The sequence below is a fragment of the Cadophora gregata genome (genome assembly GCF_030347475.1).
Source record: "Cadophora gregata isolate MNR1 chromosome Unknown scaffold_16, whole genome shotgun sequence".
NCBI classification, from domain to species: domain Eukaryota; kingdom Fungi; phylum Ascomycota; class Leotiomycetes; order Helotiales; family Ploettnerulaceae; genus Cadophora; species Cadophora gregata.
The window spans coordinates 445646-461864 of record NW_026695939.1 but is presented as its reverse complement, the minus strand read 5'-3'; the positions used below and the strand labels follow the sequence as shown (position 1 = coordinate 461864).

At 47.2% G+C, this 16219-nt stretch overlaps 8 protein-coding genes across 8 annotated transcripts; 5 read left to right on the top strand and 3 right to left on the bottom strand.

The window, feature by feature from the left end:
- Positions 1 to 5: 5 nt before the first annotated feature.
- On the top strand, positions 6 to 1369 carry NSA2 (Ribosome biogenesis protein; the record flags this gene model as incomplete). Its single annotated transcript, XM_058498815.1, has 7 exons — positions 6 to 19; positions 73 to 469; positions 679 to 745; positions 798 to 916; positions 971 to 1110; positions 1270 to 1302; positions 1354 to 1369. The coding sequence occupies 7 exons, from the start codon at positions 6 to 8 to the stop codon at positions 1367 to 1369; spliced, it is 786 nt and encodes a 261-aa protein (XP_058351081.1).
- A 444-nt stretch (positions 1370 to 1813) lies between these two features.
- On the top strand, positions 1814 to 3100 carry ONS95_005407 (uncharacterized protein; the record flags this gene model as incomplete). The annotated part of the gene is made up of 2 exons (XM_058498814.1): positions 1814 to 2112; positions 2230 to 3100. 2 exons carry the CDS (start codon positions 1814 to 1816, stop codon positions 3098 to 3100), a joined length of 1170 nt encoding a protein of 389 aa, XP_058351080.1.
- Positions 3101 to 3304: 204 nt separating this feature from the next.
- Positions 3305 to 4313, bottom strand: ONS95_005406 (uncharacterized protein; the record flags this gene model as incomplete). The annotated part of the gene is made up of 3 exons (XM_058498813.1): positions 3305 to 3641; positions 3709 to 4090; positions 4160 to 4313. The coding sequence occupies 3 exons, from the start codon at positions 4311 to 4313 to the stop codon at positions 3305 to 3307; spliced, it is 873 nt and encodes a 290-aa protein (XP_058351079.1).
- A 2014-nt stretch (positions 4314 to 6327) lies between these two features.
- Positions 6328 to 6826, top strand: LSM2 (U6 snRNA-associated Sm-like protein LSm2; the record flags this gene model as incomplete). Its single annotated transcript, XM_058498812.1, has 4 exons — positions 6328 to 6341; positions 6412 to 6559; positions 6643 to 6733; positions 6783 to 6826. 4 exons carry the CDS (start codon positions 6328 to 6330, stop codon positions 6824 to 6826), a joined length of 297 nt encoding a protein of 98 aa, XP_058351078.1.
- A 1051-nt stretch (positions 6827 to 7877) lies between these two features.
- ONS95_005404 (uncharacterized protein) lies at positions 7878 to 9901 on the top strand (the record flags this gene model as incomplete). The annotated part of the gene is made up of 3 exons (XM_058498811.1): positions 7878 to 8308; positions 8375 to 9608; positions 9665 to 9901. The coding sequence occupies 3 exons, from the start codon at positions 7878 to 7880 to the stop codon at positions 9899 to 9901; spliced, it is 1902 nt and encodes a 633-aa protein (XP_058351077.1).
- Positions 9902 to 9935: 34 nt separating this feature from the next.
- On the bottom strand, positions 9936 to 10950 carry ONS95_005403 (uncharacterized protein; the record flags this gene model as incomplete). The annotated part of the gene is made up of 2 exons (XM_058498810.1): positions 9936 to 10848; positions 10901 to 10950. The coding sequence occupies 2 exons, from the start codon at positions 10948 to 10950 to the stop codon at positions 9936 to 9938; spliced, it is 963 nt and encodes a 320-aa protein (XP_058351076.1).
- Positions 10951 to 12865: 1915 nt separating this feature from the next.
- Positions 12866 to 13963, bottom strand: ATP4 (atp4 subunit B of the stator stalk of mitochondrial F1F0 ATP synthase). The gene is made up of 4 exons (XM_058498809.1): positions 13848 to 13963; positions 13320 to 13774; positions 13046 to 13268; positions 12866 to 12992 (listed from the first exon to the last, which is right to left on the bottom strand). Exons 1-4 carry the CDS (start codon positions 13876 to 13878, stop codon positions 12967 to 12969), a joined length of 735 nt encoding a protein of 244 aa, XP_058351075.1. The 5' UTR covers positions 13879 to 13963; the 3' UTR covers positions 12866 to 12966.
- Positions 13964 to 14074: 111 nt separating this feature from the next.
- ONS95_005401 (uncharacterized protein) lies at positions 14075 to 15807 on the top strand (the record flags this gene model as incomplete). The annotated part of the gene is made up of 3 exons (XM_058498808.1): positions 14075 to 14691; positions 14739 to 15612; positions 15667 to 15807. The coding sequence occupies 3 exons, from the start codon at positions 14075 to 14077 to the stop codon at positions 15805 to 15807; spliced, it is 1632 nt and encodes a 543-aa protein (XP_058351074.1).
- Positions 15808 to 16219: the final 412 nt, after the last annotated feature.

Sequence of the window (16219 nt, the reverse complement as noted above, 5' to 3'; positions counted from 1 at the left end):
CCATCATGCCTCAGAATGAGTACGTGCTACAAATTTCTTGTAAGATTATCTGTGCTAATCCAATCTTTGCAGGTACATGGACCGGTGGCGCAAGCTCCACGGTAGAAGACTCGATCATGAGGAGAGAACTCGCAAGAAGGCAGCACGAGAGGGCCACAAAGCATCCGAGGATGCTCAGAAATTGACTGGATTGAGAGCCAAGCTATACCAGAAGAAGAGACACCATGAGAAGATCCAGATGAAGAAGCAAATCAAGGCGCACGAAGAGCGAAACGTCAAGTCTTCTGCACCAAACGAGCCAAGCAGCACGCCACTTCCTCAGTACCTCCTCGACCGTTCGAATCCCACTTCTGCGAAGGCGTTATCGAGCGCTATCAAGAACAAGCGATCAGAGAAGGCGGCACGTTTCAGTGTGCCTTTACCTAAAGTCAAGGGAATTTCAGAGCAGGAGATGTTCAAGGTCGTAAAGGTATGTAACGGTACTTCCTTCACTCCCTGTGGGATCATACAAATCCGGAGCTACCATACTTTAAAACGGCGGGGAAGCGTGGAATATCGAGGGAATCTTATTTGGCCGGTTACCGGTTTTACGTCGAGAAACCTCGAGACTGCACATATCGAGCTTCCTGATTTTTCCGTGGAATCACTTCAGAACCTCAGCTAATATGAAACTTTTAGACCGGAAAGAAGACCGCAAAGAAGGGATGGAAGAGAATGATCACCAAGCCTACTTTCGTCGGACCTGGTACGTACTGCTATTGGGATCACTGAATAACAGAGCACTGACCATCTGCCAGACTTCACAAGACGTCCCGTCAAGTACGAGCGATTCATCAGGCCCATGGGTCTACGTTATAAGAAGTGCAATGTGACACATCCAGAATTGGGCGTCACTGTCCAATTGCCTATCATCTCTGTTAGTCCAATCCGCCCACTGTACAGGCTGAGGTCATGCTAATCCCTCCCCTAGGTCAAGAAGAACCCGCAAAACCCAATGTATACTCAACTCGGTGTCTTGACCAAGGGAACGATCATCGAAGTCAACGTCAGCGAGTTGGGTATGGTAACAGCTGGAGGAAAGGTGGTTTGGGGTAAATGGGCACAAATCACGTAAGTCATTGCAAAATGCCCGTAAATCTTACTCCCACAGTATTCTTTCCCTCGAACAATTTCAAGTCGCTAGGCCATGCAAGTCTCTTGCTCTGAAGACTGAAGACATTGTCTAAAAGTCGACACCTATGGAGAAATGAAACTGACCCAAGTTCACAGAAACAATTGCGAGAACGATGGATGCGTCAATGCGTAAGTCCAATTCTGATGATAACACTTGGCCACATAGCTAACAAAATCCAGTGTCCTCCTTGTCTGATTACAACTCATTATTGGAAATTTGCATGGCAAGGAGTTGAGGCGTATGGAGGCATGGAAAAACAAAGGGGATCACTAAAACTTGAATCCGGGAAAGAGGATAGATAGTCGATTTGTTCGTCTATAGAGGATTCCTCATTTTAAGAGACTAATTTTCCAATCTTGACGGACTAGAGGTTTATCGAAGTTTGGCAGAGGCGACTTATGTAAGTTGCCGAGACAGTCGCTATTGGTCCTTTCGTACCTTCTCTCTAATTGGCTCGCTCCTTTTGAAGCTTGTGTTCCAACGTTCTTCAGCTGTCGCCGCGTAACTCCTAGACTACACCTTTCATCTAAATAGGCAGCATATTGAAATCCTTGCACAGTTGCAATTGGTCTCTAAGATTCTTATCTGTTCTTTGAGAGCAATTCATAATATCTAATTTCCACATTTGAAGACACAAACATGGATGCCAAACTACCAACAGCTGTTCCTCATCCATTCTCACCAGATGACCCAACTCTAAGTGCTGAAGAGCAAGCCAATACTCTCATCTCTCAGAGAAAATTCCATCGCTTATTCACTCTCCCAGCAACGAATAATCATGAAGCTTTGAAGGTCTCGTATGGGTTTGCCGGGCCGGAAATTGAAGCGGATGCACCCACGATCTTGTATTGTGGAGGGATGTTTGCAACACGATATCTTGGCGTCACACAGGATTGGATTGCAACTCAGAAGGGGGTAAGGATATTGATGATTGACAGGTAAGCAGATATCATAATCCAAACCATCCTGGTTTTCTGCTCGGGAACATGTGACATTCGAACCGTCCAACTGTCTTGCTGCTGTTTGTTGCTAGCTAGCATTCTAATGTCTTATAGACCAGGCTTCGGAGGCTCTACGCCTGTCCCAATTTCGCAAAGACTCTCGATCTTTCTCGAGACAGTCATTGCTTTGCTAGCTCATTTGAAAATCCAACACATCGCACTGGCGTCACAGAGCGCCGGAACCATCTATGCCTTGAACCTCATCGCCCACCACCACGACTTGCTCTATCCAGCAAACCCGATCCTCACACTCTTCTCACCATGGGTACATCAATCAATATCTGGCAGCACTTCGCTTAAATTGGCTGCTGCATTACCCGACCCTCTCATCAACAACTGGAATAGCATCATTAGCGGCATAGTCACCATGGGTATCCCATCGTTCCAAGCAAGCTCTACTGTCTTCGACAACATCACGAATCTCTTCAAAGGTAGCCGACAAGAGATGAGATCACGAGAGAGTGAAGAGAAGCTGACCAGAGAATGTTACGGAGTCAGCTCCGCCGTTCAAGCTGAAGTCGCGAAAAATTTGGGCAAGTTTCTTTTTGCAGAAAACACATCAGGTGGTAATGACGAGGCGAGATTCTGTCTGAAGAGCTTACCAGGCACTGGTTGGGACAAATGTGAGGTCTATCCGACATTCGTCCTGAAGCTCAAGTTTGACTGGGAGGAGAGGGCGAAAGAAAATGGGCAGAAATTGAAGCTTGATGTTGTGTTTGGAGAGGGAAGTGATTCCATGATAGGCACGACTGGTATGAAGTATTTCAAGGAGTGTTTCAAGCAAGATAATTGTGGAGAAGGGATCAAGGTTAAGGTCAGCGAGATTTCCGGCGCAGGCCACGACACTGTTATCGATCCTTGCTTTTCTCCCATGAGGGAATTGCTTGATAATGTCAGGGCTGGCTGGGATAAGGCGCGAGCATGAAAGTTCATGTGTATAGTTTGAAGATTTTGGTATTCGAAGAAGGGTCTACCAGGGAAATTCTTGTTCGGTCTAAGAACGGATCACCTCCAGCATATATATACGTAGGAATAGAGAGTACAACACAAGAATTAGTATGATCCATTGTGAAAGGTTCGGCTGAAAAACAACAGTATGAAGTCAACCATATGTTCTTCTCGTCAAAGCTCACTCATGTTTCGCAATAAAAGGACAAGCCGCAGTCGTAGCTCCAGCCATCTCCTCATGAGCCATCGCAGTGGCCGTCGAGCCTGCTGAGTTCAGCACCTCCTCAACGGGCACAGTCTCCTCGCCATGTAACAGCGTCGTTATATCTTCACCTGGCTTTGTTACAACCGGAGTCTTCGTCACCTCTCCATTAGGTGCAATCTGTCGAAACATCTCCATAGGATCGAACCATGTTTCTACGCTCTGCAAGCGCACCTTGTCGTCGACTTTGGCGACCGTGATGCCTTGGATGTCAATTGCTCCGCCATGGGCTTTCACTGTGACTTTCTCGTCTTTGCTGGTGTGTTGTAAGTACAGTATAAAATATGGACAGACTTTTGGCAGTGCTTGATAAGAAGACTTACTCGTTGACCCCGACATAATCATTCTTCATTGTACCCCAATGCCTCCACTTGAAGGCCACAACAGGCGGCCCACTGTAAACCTCCAACACCTCCCACGCAAATGTCGGCATCATCCTCTTGAAGGTCTTGTGACTACTTGCGAAGTCTGACTTCTCAGGATCGTAGAACTCATTGGAGGTGATAATGGCGTTGTACGTCCCGACCTTCAGCATGTGTTCTGCGCTCTGGGGAAGGCCGCCGTTGATTGAAAATGTGTAGTTAGCATGGTCGATGGTACGCCAGTCGGAGATATCGGGTTTGAAACTGGCCTCTACTTCCCAGTTCTTGACAAGGTTCTCGACAAGGTTGGGGAGAGAAGCTGCCGTATGGTTTTGGGTTTTCGCTGTGGCCATCTGTCAAAACATACTTCTTATCGTGCTTTGGATAGACATCAATTGAGATTTATGCTTACTTTGTTCATAGATTTTACGAGTATTGGTATAGTCTGGAGCTTGGCCATATCTCCATTTCGCAGAATCGTCTTTCAAAGTGGCATTGGGATCAAGGAGATAGTCTGGCAAGCCAGCCGTCTCCGTGGGAGGAACTTCAACTTCAGCAGCTGCCATATTCAACTAGGCTGTAGCGAACTGTAATGTAATCGTTCTAGGAGCAGGAAGGGAGCCAAGTCGACACTTTATGTGCCTCTTATCAAGCAGGTTCGTAGTCGAGAGTAATGGTGTAACCCGAAGATCAGCTTGAAAGGCAGGACGATAAGATATAGCAAATCTCGGGCAGATTCTAGCCTTTCGTTGACACTCTCTCTTACCAGAAATAGAAGTCAGTGCATATGCATTCAAGGATGGGCAAGGTAACACAGGGACGAGCAAGAGATCAAGACCCCGAGCATCTGCAAGCAGCAGTCAGCACGATTGGCATTTGTCCGCAGATAACCATGCATCTTGGCTCTGGATTCTTTTCACTCAGACCGAGGCGTTGATATTTACCAATGTTTGTCTTGTGATAGGCTGGAATCCTTGTGCCGGCCCGCAGCGGCTGGTCGCTTTTCCCCAGAGATCCCAGATATGCAGGCCATACTTTGAGGCTTGAAGGATTTAGCCTAACCACTGAAAACCCTCCAAAATAATCTGAATATAGGTCTAGATTTTATGTCAAAGCCTTATTTGTGGTTAAGGCTGACGCAGGGTCATCCTTGTGAGAGAAAAGTTAAGACAGAAAACAGAAGATTGACATGTGGCGTTGAAAGTCGAATAATGGCTGTTAGGGCATGATCTGTCTGCGGCAACAAAGGCTGCAATTGATCAGCAGTCAGAATCGTGATACATGAGCCATGGAATCGTACAAGTGGCCGGGCCTGTTTAAGATGACTTGAACAGCATGTGATATCTTACAGCACAAATTGACCACAGCGAAATAATAGAAACTAAGACTTAATTGCCACTTCGTAACAACTGCAGAAAGCTTTAGTTGCAGTGAGCAGAGAAAGATGCCACACAAACCCCTGCACGGACAATTGGCAAGGCCGAGACTGCTCGCCTTCTTCGAGGGTGTACTCAGCTGCATTCGAAGAGCCGTTGAAACAAAATCTGGCGGCGTTTGAACCAGAATCACGAAGCCCCTCGTAATACCTCAATGCACCTCTTCGGTGGTAGCCAATTTCTTCGACAGGTGAGTACTGGCCATAAGGTGAGTGGCAAGATCACTTGCGTACACGAGAGAAACGATAATGCAGGATAGTGATGACCAGAACAGGGTCAATTTGGAGGCTCCGACGTGTAAGTTTGACGAGTTGTGAATCAAAAGTCGGAATGTCAGAAGAGGCTCGGAAACGAAACATCCGTGTAAATAGCAACTCATGTAACGGCTTTGCAGCCATCCGTAGGGGTCAGCTGGAACCTTGTCTCGCCATGAACAAGCCAGCGAATATCTGCGACAGGATGCTCTCAGAGTAAGGGAATCTCCATCTGGATAGCGAATTGAGAAAGGAGAAACATATCGACCGATCGGTCCATCCGAGGACGTCCGCAACATGGTCACATAATGAAAAGGATGCATCGACGTTAACAGAACAAAAGAAGTAGTTTCCCCCGTAGCATGTGCAATTTTGACCTCGTGCCAGGTCGATCGAATCTGGCTCCAGTGCAGGAGTATTCAGAGGCCTCAGCCTCCAAAAGCGCCAGCAGAGAAAGGCCAGCCAATGCTATCTTCAATATCGCCTCCTTAGACTCAGAGAAGGGGATCATCGATCCATCGATCAGAAGTGTGAATGCATTGCCGACAGCTGGATACAGTTGCGGCCGCCGCAGTTGGATGAAGCTTGACAAGAGTTCGTACACATTGTCAACGTCTCACTGAATAGCCGTTGGAAATCGATAATATTCGAAGTGAATCGTTTATTCTCCAAAGTCTCGTAATACAGGGATCGCTGCATCCAAAGACCTGTGTACTTCCTCCGTTGTTGTCATCGGTGCAAGGTGAGGTTGGACCAAATTCCCAAATCCCAACTATCCGGATCTCTGCCTCAATTTCTGCCTTACGATTAACCTCAACCTCGTTCTCTAATTTGACATCTCACAACAACAACCCCGGTTTCTGAGCTTAGGACGCGTCTCAATAGCCAAGATGCTATTTTTCAGGTACGTAAGCTGTGCATAATTCCGAAGCCTTCATTCTTCCGCGAATCCTAATCTTATTTGTTGCGAATAGCTTCTTCAAGACTTTGGTGGACCATGAGGTCACCGTCGAGCTCAAGAACGACATTCAAATCCGTGGAACCCTGAAATCGGTCGATCAATACCTGAATATCAAGCTCGATGACATATCGGTGGTAGAAGAGCTGAAGTACCCACATCTGGTCCGTTATCCCATCTAGCAGACACGAAGAGCTTGAAGACATAGCATGAATTAGCAAGGATAATCACTGATTGGTTGCTCTAGTCTTCCGTTAAGAATGTCTTTATTCGAGGCAGTGTGGTCAGATATGTACACCTGCCAGGTGGCGCGGTAGATACGGCACTGTTGGAGGATGGTTTGTACCCCGCGTTTATGTGTACTGGAACGGGGCTGATATCTTCTAGCAACCCGAAGAGAGGCTGCGCAGCAGGCGACCAAAGGGAAATGATAGCAAATCTGGTGATGTGGATTGGGACTGAGGAAGGGGAGAGGGATATTCTCGAGACGAATTACGAGACCACGAGCGCATGCAATCTTATTGCCAACGGGCCACTTCCAGCCCGATACTTCTTCGACTTCTTCGGGAATGGGAAACCGTCAATTGGACGGTGCATAGCTGCGAAGCGCCCACTCCATATCGCATGCATACATTGTATGGCGGGGAGTGGAGTTCAGGGTGGGCGATAGCAGGGTTCGGAGTGCAAAATGCTATGAAGAACAATACCCAATGGATAACTTGTCCTGCAAACACCTGGCTCATCTTCTTTTATGCGCCATGCAACTTAACCTATGCGTGCTTGGTGCGATAAGCACTTGATCAGTCCATCGCCAATGGTGTGGCAAAGCTTGCAACTATCAAGAGACCGCAGCCAGGGCAGAAATTGGGCGGGATATCAAGTGATATTCGTCGAATCCCACCTCTATCGATATGCTTCCTATTACCTTGAAGTTGCCACTCGGTTTTTCTCTCTTATTTATTTCATGCCACTGGAGCCAATAGTATGCTGTTACGATTCTCTTTCGATTATCTAACTGTGAGTTAATCAAGCAAGAGGTGCCTGACAAGATCCTGTGTCGTGCTAGCCATAGTCAATATAGTTTCTCCTAGTGGAGACATCCTGCTGCAAAATCTTGACATCAGCACTGTTGCACTGTCAACGAGCAATAAAACCCTACTATGTTGGTCGCTTGACACACGTTCATATAGTATGTCAAGATTTTGAACTTGCAAATATACTTTGAATATCAAAGCGACTACGTCGCAATTCTCTTGGGGCCCTGCACTGACACTTCAATGTCTCGAAACCCTGGTTTGGTGGCTTGAATGCCACACTCGTGACTTGGGGCTGAGCCGCCCGACTTGTTCAGCTTGATCATCTTTCAGCATCCTGATCTCTATTTTACACCTCCGGGAGTCATGAAACTTTTATCTTGATGGAATTTTGACAAGACATTTACTCTCATTCGAGGCAATATTTTTTACGCGCCATTAAAGAGACATGTCGGATCCACTCTCTGTAGCGGCCTCGGTGGCAGGGCTATTGACGGCAGCTCAGATGACTTCAGCTGCGATATCGAAGTTAGTCTCGACCAAGAAGAGCGGGTCTAGTGAGATAAACGATATCAAGACAACAGTCGATACCCTTCGACCCGTTGTGCAGCAAGTACAGTTACTGCTCCTCAATCAGGCGAAAATCCATCCAGAACGAGCCGCCATGATCTTGTTCGAAGAAATTGCGTTGACTTTAACAGAATTGGTGAGAGTATTCTCGGATCTGAAAAAATGTATCGAGGGATTGGATGCAGATCAAAAGCTTGGCTGGCTGGATAGTGTAAGGTGGTTATCCAAAGCAGATGAGCTGAAAGGATACTTGCAAAGGCTTGAGAAGGGCAAATCATCGTTGATATTGATGATAAGCATTGTAACGACGTCAGTACCAAGTTCTTGGGGTTGTGCACCCATCGCCCATTCAACATGACTAACATGATATGGTAGCAAATCTACATTTGCTGCTGAAACCGCTGTCGGGGAGCTGAGAACCATGTGGGTACAGAGTAATCAGGAGATGTCAGAAAGAATGGCGAGGATGGAGAAAATGATGGCGCGATCTGTTCTGGTTGGCGGCAACGACTCGGGTTCTATATTCAGCAAGGACATCGTTAGCGATGCCACAGTCGTGGCGTCTACCAATCCTACTATACATCCGGCTCTAGGCTTCTCGTTCGATGACGACCTTCAGACCTCATGGGTCTATAAGAGGGCTAAAGCCCATGCAACACGGCCCTTCTCGATAGCTTCATCAACTCAACTGACGCAGTCCTGGTCGATTCTTTCTGCACTAAGCCTATCGCAAATTTCAAACATTGCTGTTCAAGCACTCCCTATCTTCGAATCGGATCTTCACAACAGCAACCTATATTCATTCGGAGATGCCGAAATGGATGGCTTGCTCGCAAGTTCTCCCTCGAATATGCAGAAGCACAAAAGAAGTACCTCCGAGGGATGGAGATCTCAGATCCGGTCCAGACTGACACAATCCGGGCCCAAATTGACGCTTACTACTCAAGCGGGCAGCAATGTGGAGACAATTACCCTCCCCAGAGGACTTCGATTGCTGGGTAGAAGTCCGACTGTCAGTAGTAGGAAACCTCTGAGGAAGGCAGATATCTCGGAGCCGATCTTGCTTTCTTCGTCCGCTTATGAAGGAGTCCTTACACAAACTAGTTCGAAGGCTCAGCCGCTAGAGCTAGTTGTCACAGCACCCGCGGCCGATGTAACATTAGAGGGAAACAACGAACAAGTACCGCAGATCCACATTGCAAGCGATGCAGGTTCAGTTACTCCAGCAGATACGACTGACACAGATAATGACTCGTACGTCGAGACGGGATCCAATGTAGCAAAAGATGCGCCCAAGCTCGAAGTCGACATTGGAGAAAAGTGGACACCACCAAACTTAGACATGTTGGAGTTCCAGATGGACGACTTGAAATCTCGGACATTCGAGGACCGTCGAAACCATCACAAGACCCGTTGGCAGCCACCACTCGACCCATTCTATCCAAACCCATCTTCGTCTGCGATGCCCATGGATGACGAAGTAGATGGTGATATTGACACTGGTATCCCTGAATACAACGTTCTCTATATAGCTGCAAGTCTCTTCCAGTTCAATATACGCAACCACATGGAAGCCGGGTGGCCATATCTTTCGTATCAAGCTGGTGAGGTAAGTAGAAATACTTTTTAGCACTTGTTCTTAGTTCCTTGCTTACAAGAGTACAGATCTTTGACGTTGTTGCTGAGAAGGGTGAACTTTGGCTAGCAAAAAGTCAAGACGATCCTTCGAATCAAGTAGGCTGGATATGGAGCAAGCACTTTGTTCCGCTGGCCAGAGACGACGTTGAAGACGGCAAGAAGCAGATTGTGCCTTCAAAATCAAAGTCTCGGATACCTCGAAAGATAAAATCCAGAGACTCCAGGGCTAGTTCCGATTCTGGGTTTGATTTTGGGTTCAGATAGTCTAATAAGCTAACCCCCTAACAAGGTCACTTGACTACTCTGCCGCGGTAGGAAGCGGCAGCTTGCGATGAAGTCGAGCCATGATCTCTGCATAGTCCTTCTCTTTCTCACAGTTAATAATGCCATGTCGGATGAAGAAATCAATCATGACCAAGGCACTGTTCGTCTTGAACTCCCCTTCTCTAAGGCCCTGCTTCACTTCCTCGATGCTCATCAGATTGAACTCCTTGACCTCATCATCATTCTGGCGGCAGACGATACCTTCAGGCAACTCTAAGTCGTAGACGTAGATCAGATCGTTAGAGAGCAATCCCTGTTCACCATTCCCTCTTGGATCCGTCAGACCAACGTAAGTGATGCAACCACATGCCTTTGTCTCTTTCCGTACCAAATCCTCAGCTAGCGAAGCCTCCTCGTCTGCTTCACGAACGATACACTCGAATGGTCCTTCACCTGCAGCCACTCCACCAGCGACAGTTGTATCCAGACAGTTGGGATATGTGAACAGGTGAGCCGAGCGTCTTGGCACCCAGATCTTCATACCATCCTTGGTGTTGGAGTAGACCGTTAAATGTGCACCACGTGACACGAAGCCGAACAGATTCCCAGCATAGCGTTCGAACTTGACAAGATGCTTGTATCCGACGATAGGATAGTGCTCGCTATGTCTCTTGTGGATGACAGTAAAGTTGTCTTGATCGATACTTCTTTGGATGAGCTTAGAGAAGGCGTTGGTGCAGGAGGTTGAGAGATCGCTGGAAGTATCTTCTGGCTTGAGGTAGACGGCTCGGGCTGCGTGATCGACGTGGAAATCGGAGGTCCAGGGCATCTTCTTGACTATCTCAGGGAGCATGAGTCCATGCGGGCGAGTGTCTTCGGGAAGGAAGAATCGATAGAGAGTGGACCAATGATCGTGAGGTGCATTAAATGGTTCATCGTAGGGAAAGCTAGAATTTGATTAGTCTTCTGATCTGCTTTTCAAGAAAGAGAATTGAGTACCTGTCGCAGTCATTTACGAGGTCCAAATAGCTCTTCGAAATAGAAGCCATGTCTGCGGTAGAAACAAATTCCAGAAACGATCAAACGGGTGTCAGGGTGGGTCGATGTGGTGTGGTGGAAGTGAAGCTGGGAGGAGCTGAACACTAAAGAATAAAGCTGTGTTTCTTTGAAGACGTAAGGCAGGAAGTTGTCCGATTTGTAGAGTGAGAGAGAGAAGAAGTGTAAATTTGGCTGGAGCTGATTCAAATTTAGCGACCTCGCTTGCTGTCCGAGCATGTTTTCCACCAATCTCAAGCCGACCAATCAGATGACTCTCCCGAAACACATCTCGGTTTGGAGCAGCTTGTACTTTGTTTGTGTATTGCAATCTTTCGAAATCTGCCACACCTAACGTATTGGCCATTCTGCTACTATGTAGGAGCTCCGTAAACAAGCAGCTTGAGACTTTCAATCCTACTATTCTCTGCACGTAAAAGTGCCCGCAGACTCTGTCCTTGCCAGAAGTATCTGTTTATAAAGACTTAGAGATAGTATAAAAAGTTATTATAAGAAGTCAGCCACGTCTACTCGCTTATGCATCTGATGACAAGGCTGCAACTTACTATCGCAAGATACATGCTCCATATAAAAGACTACACAAGTTTAATCGTAAATCATGCCTCTTGATTCACTCACGGTTGGAAAGCGACGGAACTATGCTGTCCCGGATAGTGAATTAGAGAATCAAATCTAGATCGCTGCTCTGGTAATCTTTTTGGCATAGAAAAAGTCCCAAACGACATTTAGCAGATGGCTCTGGCAACGGTCTCACCAAACAACAAACACCTCATCGATCAACATGCCACTGTTTGCATAGAACGGAAAATACTCTCCGAACCAGACAACCCGTGTCACACGATTCTGGGAAAAGCTAAACTGTGGTGTCCACTGACGAGGAATGTGAGAGTATAGGTAGGAGCACGGAAGAAGTCATGTCCAGAGTGCTCCTTGAGGGTGAGAGACAAAGAGCATTTTATTGCATGGTCTGTCAAGTGACAGAAGGTCATGTTATTATAAGGGAGTTGATTGAGTGCGTTTTGATTTCCCGTGAGCATGGAGTCGAGTCTAGTAAATCCACTCACTCATACTTTCCACCAGCATGAATGTTCCGAGTCAAGTCTATAGCTTTGTGTGTCTGCCATCAACTCAAAATATTCAGTCGGAAGCTTTCACCTGAAAAAGATATATCCTTCTCACAATAGAGAGTCTTAGCTGGATCTAGAGCGTATGAACAACAAACGCCTGACCTGTCTGTCACTCATGAACGCAACATTTGACGGCTGGGGCCGCTTACAAGGGCCCTATCTCGGTCATATTATCTACAAAAGCGCTAACCACAAATCATAATTAATGCATACTTTTGCCATTGCAAGGGAGACAGAAACAAAAAGTTCATCGCGTACGCTTAGGTATGGCTCCTTCAACATAGTACAGTTCGTTACGCCTCTTGCCAGTGGCGTTCTTCTTGGAGATATGTAAGCTCTTCTCGAATATCTGGATCGTTGCTGCATACAGTACCAAAGCCATCGACCTGACATGAAGATATTTCCCAAAGGAACCACGACGTGGCCACATCGACGATCTGCGATTGCTGCCGGCTGAGCAGCAGCGTACATTTTAAAGTAAAGAGCTCTGGAAATCCAGGAGTGCAACACCTATAAGGAGGTGTTCAAGGAAGATTCATAGCGGGTTCCAGCAACTTAGTATCGAAGGGTCTCTACGTCTGAAGCGTGGTGTCAAACGCTATTTGCCCAAGAATGCTCGAGCAGGAGAGCGTCGCGGAGCACCGGAAGGTCAAACAAGCATAGGATGCCAGATCAGAGTAAATATGACTAACCGAGAAGCAATGAAGTCACCTAGAATGCTGTTCACGGGATCGGCGCAGCTAGATAAGAGAGATAATTTACGAAGAGTTTGAGAAAGTATGTTTTAGGAATTGATACTTGAGGGGTTACTATGGCACAGGAGGTTTATAAACAACATGGGTGACAAAAGGAAATCTGTTTCTGCTCGATCCCATCACTAATCTATTGCGCCTTGGACGAGATGATCTCTGCAATTTTACATTAGTAATGTTCAGCTTCCAATCTGTGGACCAAGACTTACTCTCAACATCTGCTACGCTTTGTTGCAAGATCTGTTGAAGGACCTTGGGGTTCTCGAGCTCCTTCTGGATCTTGGCAATGACAGATTCCGAAAGCTCCTTCTGTTGACGGATCTTGACCTGTCCCTCATATCTAACCCACGAATCGAGAACAGCCTTCGCCTCAGCAGCAAGAGCAGTGGTTTGCTCGAGCTCGTATGCCTTAGCCTCAAGTTGTGCGGTTTCCTGCCAATTGTAAGTTGCCATCCCCGCGTTATGATTCCATCATTCACCAACCTTTGAGACCTCGAAGAGAGTCTTGGTAACATCCACAACGCTTCCCAATTGTTGCACGCTCTCAATTCTGGTCTTGACGGCTTCGGTGTGATCGGCACGAGCAGCGTTCAAGATGCCCTTAATCTTGTTGACCTGTCCATCCGCCCACTCCTTGTACATTGGTCCACCATATTTGAAGACGGCACCCCAGATGCTCAACAAGCAGAGCGCAACAACTGTCTCCTCGTTCACAACATAGTATTCGTTGCTGATTGCGTAGATGGCGGCACCGGCCGAGGACGAAAGGATCGCGGTCTTGGAGATCAAAGAGTTGCCTGGCAAAGAGTCGAGAATCGATTGTGCCTTCTTCTTTGGGTCCTCTGCTGGAACGGTCGAAGACGATCGGTAGCTTGTGAGGGATGTGGTGAGGGCCGGGAGGGTACGGGGAGAGAAAGCTGGTCGAAGACGGGCGGCGCCTTGAGGAGTCGTCAGTCAGCCATTCAAGCTCCAATTGCTCCAGAATCATCGTCTAGACGTTCAGATACATACCTGCAGCGCTTCTTGCCAAACGTGATGCCATTGTGAGATGAGGGGAGATGCTGTCGAGCTTCGCGATGTGCTTGTACGGAGTGAAGAATTGGAGCGGCTTGTCGGTTGAGCTTTGGTCCACGTGATATTCGCCCCACTTTAAAAAGTACCCTCAGCCTGGCGGAAGCAGCTTATTTTGTTCCGAATTTGAGAGATTCACGGACTCTTGCTATCACGAATCTGCCAATATGCCAGGACCTACCAGTGGGCCAAGCCAGTCCGGCAAGAGGAAAAGAACCTCTTCGGAAAGGGGTCCATCGAAACGAGCGCGATCCGAGAGTTCTGAGAGCAGTGGTGAGGAAGACAGCCAGGCGCAAATTATACTGCTCGCCGATGAAATTCTCAAGTCGAAGAAAAACTACAACAACGTAACAAAATTGATCCAGATACTGGGTGCCGATGGCGATGAGGCAGATGATTCGGTTGTTGCAGCGATTTCGCTATGTCGAGTTTTCACATCATTGATGGTTTCTGGAGATATGGTTAGGAAACAAGCAACAAATGAGAAGGATGCCGTGGTGATGAAATGGTTGAAGGAAAGGTATTCCGAGTACAAGGCTGGCCTACTGTTGCTGCTCGGCGAGGAAGGAGTCTCTTCAACAGTATTGGATCTCTGCATGCGGCTGCTCAAGACTGAAGGGCAGCACCTCAGAGGTCTGGAATATAGCTTCCCAACAACATTTCTTACGGACATGGTAAGGGTTTTCCTTGACCCTGAAAGCGATGGCAATGTCAGAGAGGAGTTCAGTGAGGCGTATGTTGAAGAATACGACGACGTTCGGTTCTATACACTGGAGGCACTTGAGTTAGTATTTATCCACATTGCAAATGATAATTCTAACAATAGCATAGGAAGCTTCTAGTTGAAGCCGAGACGCAAGCCATTTTCAACAATGCCCTTCAGATACTTACAGCCATTGAATCCGTCCCAGAATCAAAAGACGAACTAGAAGATTTCTGGGTCCCAGCGCCAACGAAAACAACCCATGCCTTGTACTCACTCACACAGCACAAGAAGCGGGCGCAGAATGCTTGGTTAGCTTTGATGAACTTGGAGATGGACAAGGAGCAGAGGAAATCTGTATTGGGCCTCATGGTTAAATCAATTGCGCCTTGGTTCATGAAGCCAGAACTTTTGATGGATTTCCTGACAGATTCTTACAATGCTGGGGGATCAACCTCGCTCCTTGCATTGTCGGGAGTATTCTACCTGCTTCAAGAAAAGAACCTCGATTACCCCTCGTTTTATCGAAAGCTATATTCTCTCTTAGACTCCGAGATTCTTCATTCAAAACATCGATCAAGGTTCTTCCGGCTTCTCGAGACATTCTTAGGGTCTACACATCTTCCGGCAGTCCTTGTCGCCAGCTTCATCAAGAGACTTTCACGTTTGACGCTCAACGCACCGCCAGCTGCCGTAGTAACGGTTGTTCCATGGATCTACAATATTTTAAAGAAGCATCCCATGTGCACCTTCATGATACACCGGGAGACGAGAGGTGCCAAGGCAAAGGAGCTCTTAGAAAAGGAAGGCATGGATGATCCATTTTTGATGGATGAAGAAGATCCAATGGAGACGAAAGCTATTGAAAGTAGCTTGTGGGAGATTGTGACTCTTCAGTCGCACTACCACCCCAATGTTGCTACTTTGGCAAAGATCATATCCGAGCAGTTCACCAAGCAGTCTTACAACATGGAGGACTTCTTGGACCATTCGTATGGCAGTGTAAGTCACAAGATCGTCTTTCCATTAGTAGTACTCAATGCTAATACAACACAGATGCTGGAGGCAGAATATGTCAAGGATGTCAAAAAGATGCCTGTTATTGAGTTTGAGATACCCAAGAAGATTTTCATGAAACAGGACGCTTCATCTGAAGTGCACGACCGCCTTTTAGTAAGCTTGTGGGACTTCAGCTAGATACACCAAATTTCAGTTAGCTGGTAATTCACATGCCGCGATGGCCTCCATCGTCATGCAAAATGATTTCTCCTTGTCACAAGTTGCCAATGTTTACTCCCCTCGTAGCGAATGTCTCTCGGCAGGAAAAGGGGGCGGGGTCACAACGTTGTAACTTCGTAACCTCACAAGCATCTTGAACGAAGGATGAACTGAAGCCCCCCAGTCGTACATGTCCCCTAATGCAGTACCACTTCCCATGAAACGCAACCCACTCGCGCCCTGAAAGCTCTATTTAAATCTCACACGGGCGCGTCGAAGTACTATTCAGGGGAAAGCACGACACTGCGCCGCCTTCTACCTAGATCTAAGCCTCTCCCACGGCTCAAGAGCCAAGATCAGCAACCGCTACCAACTCAACGTAAGGACGCCT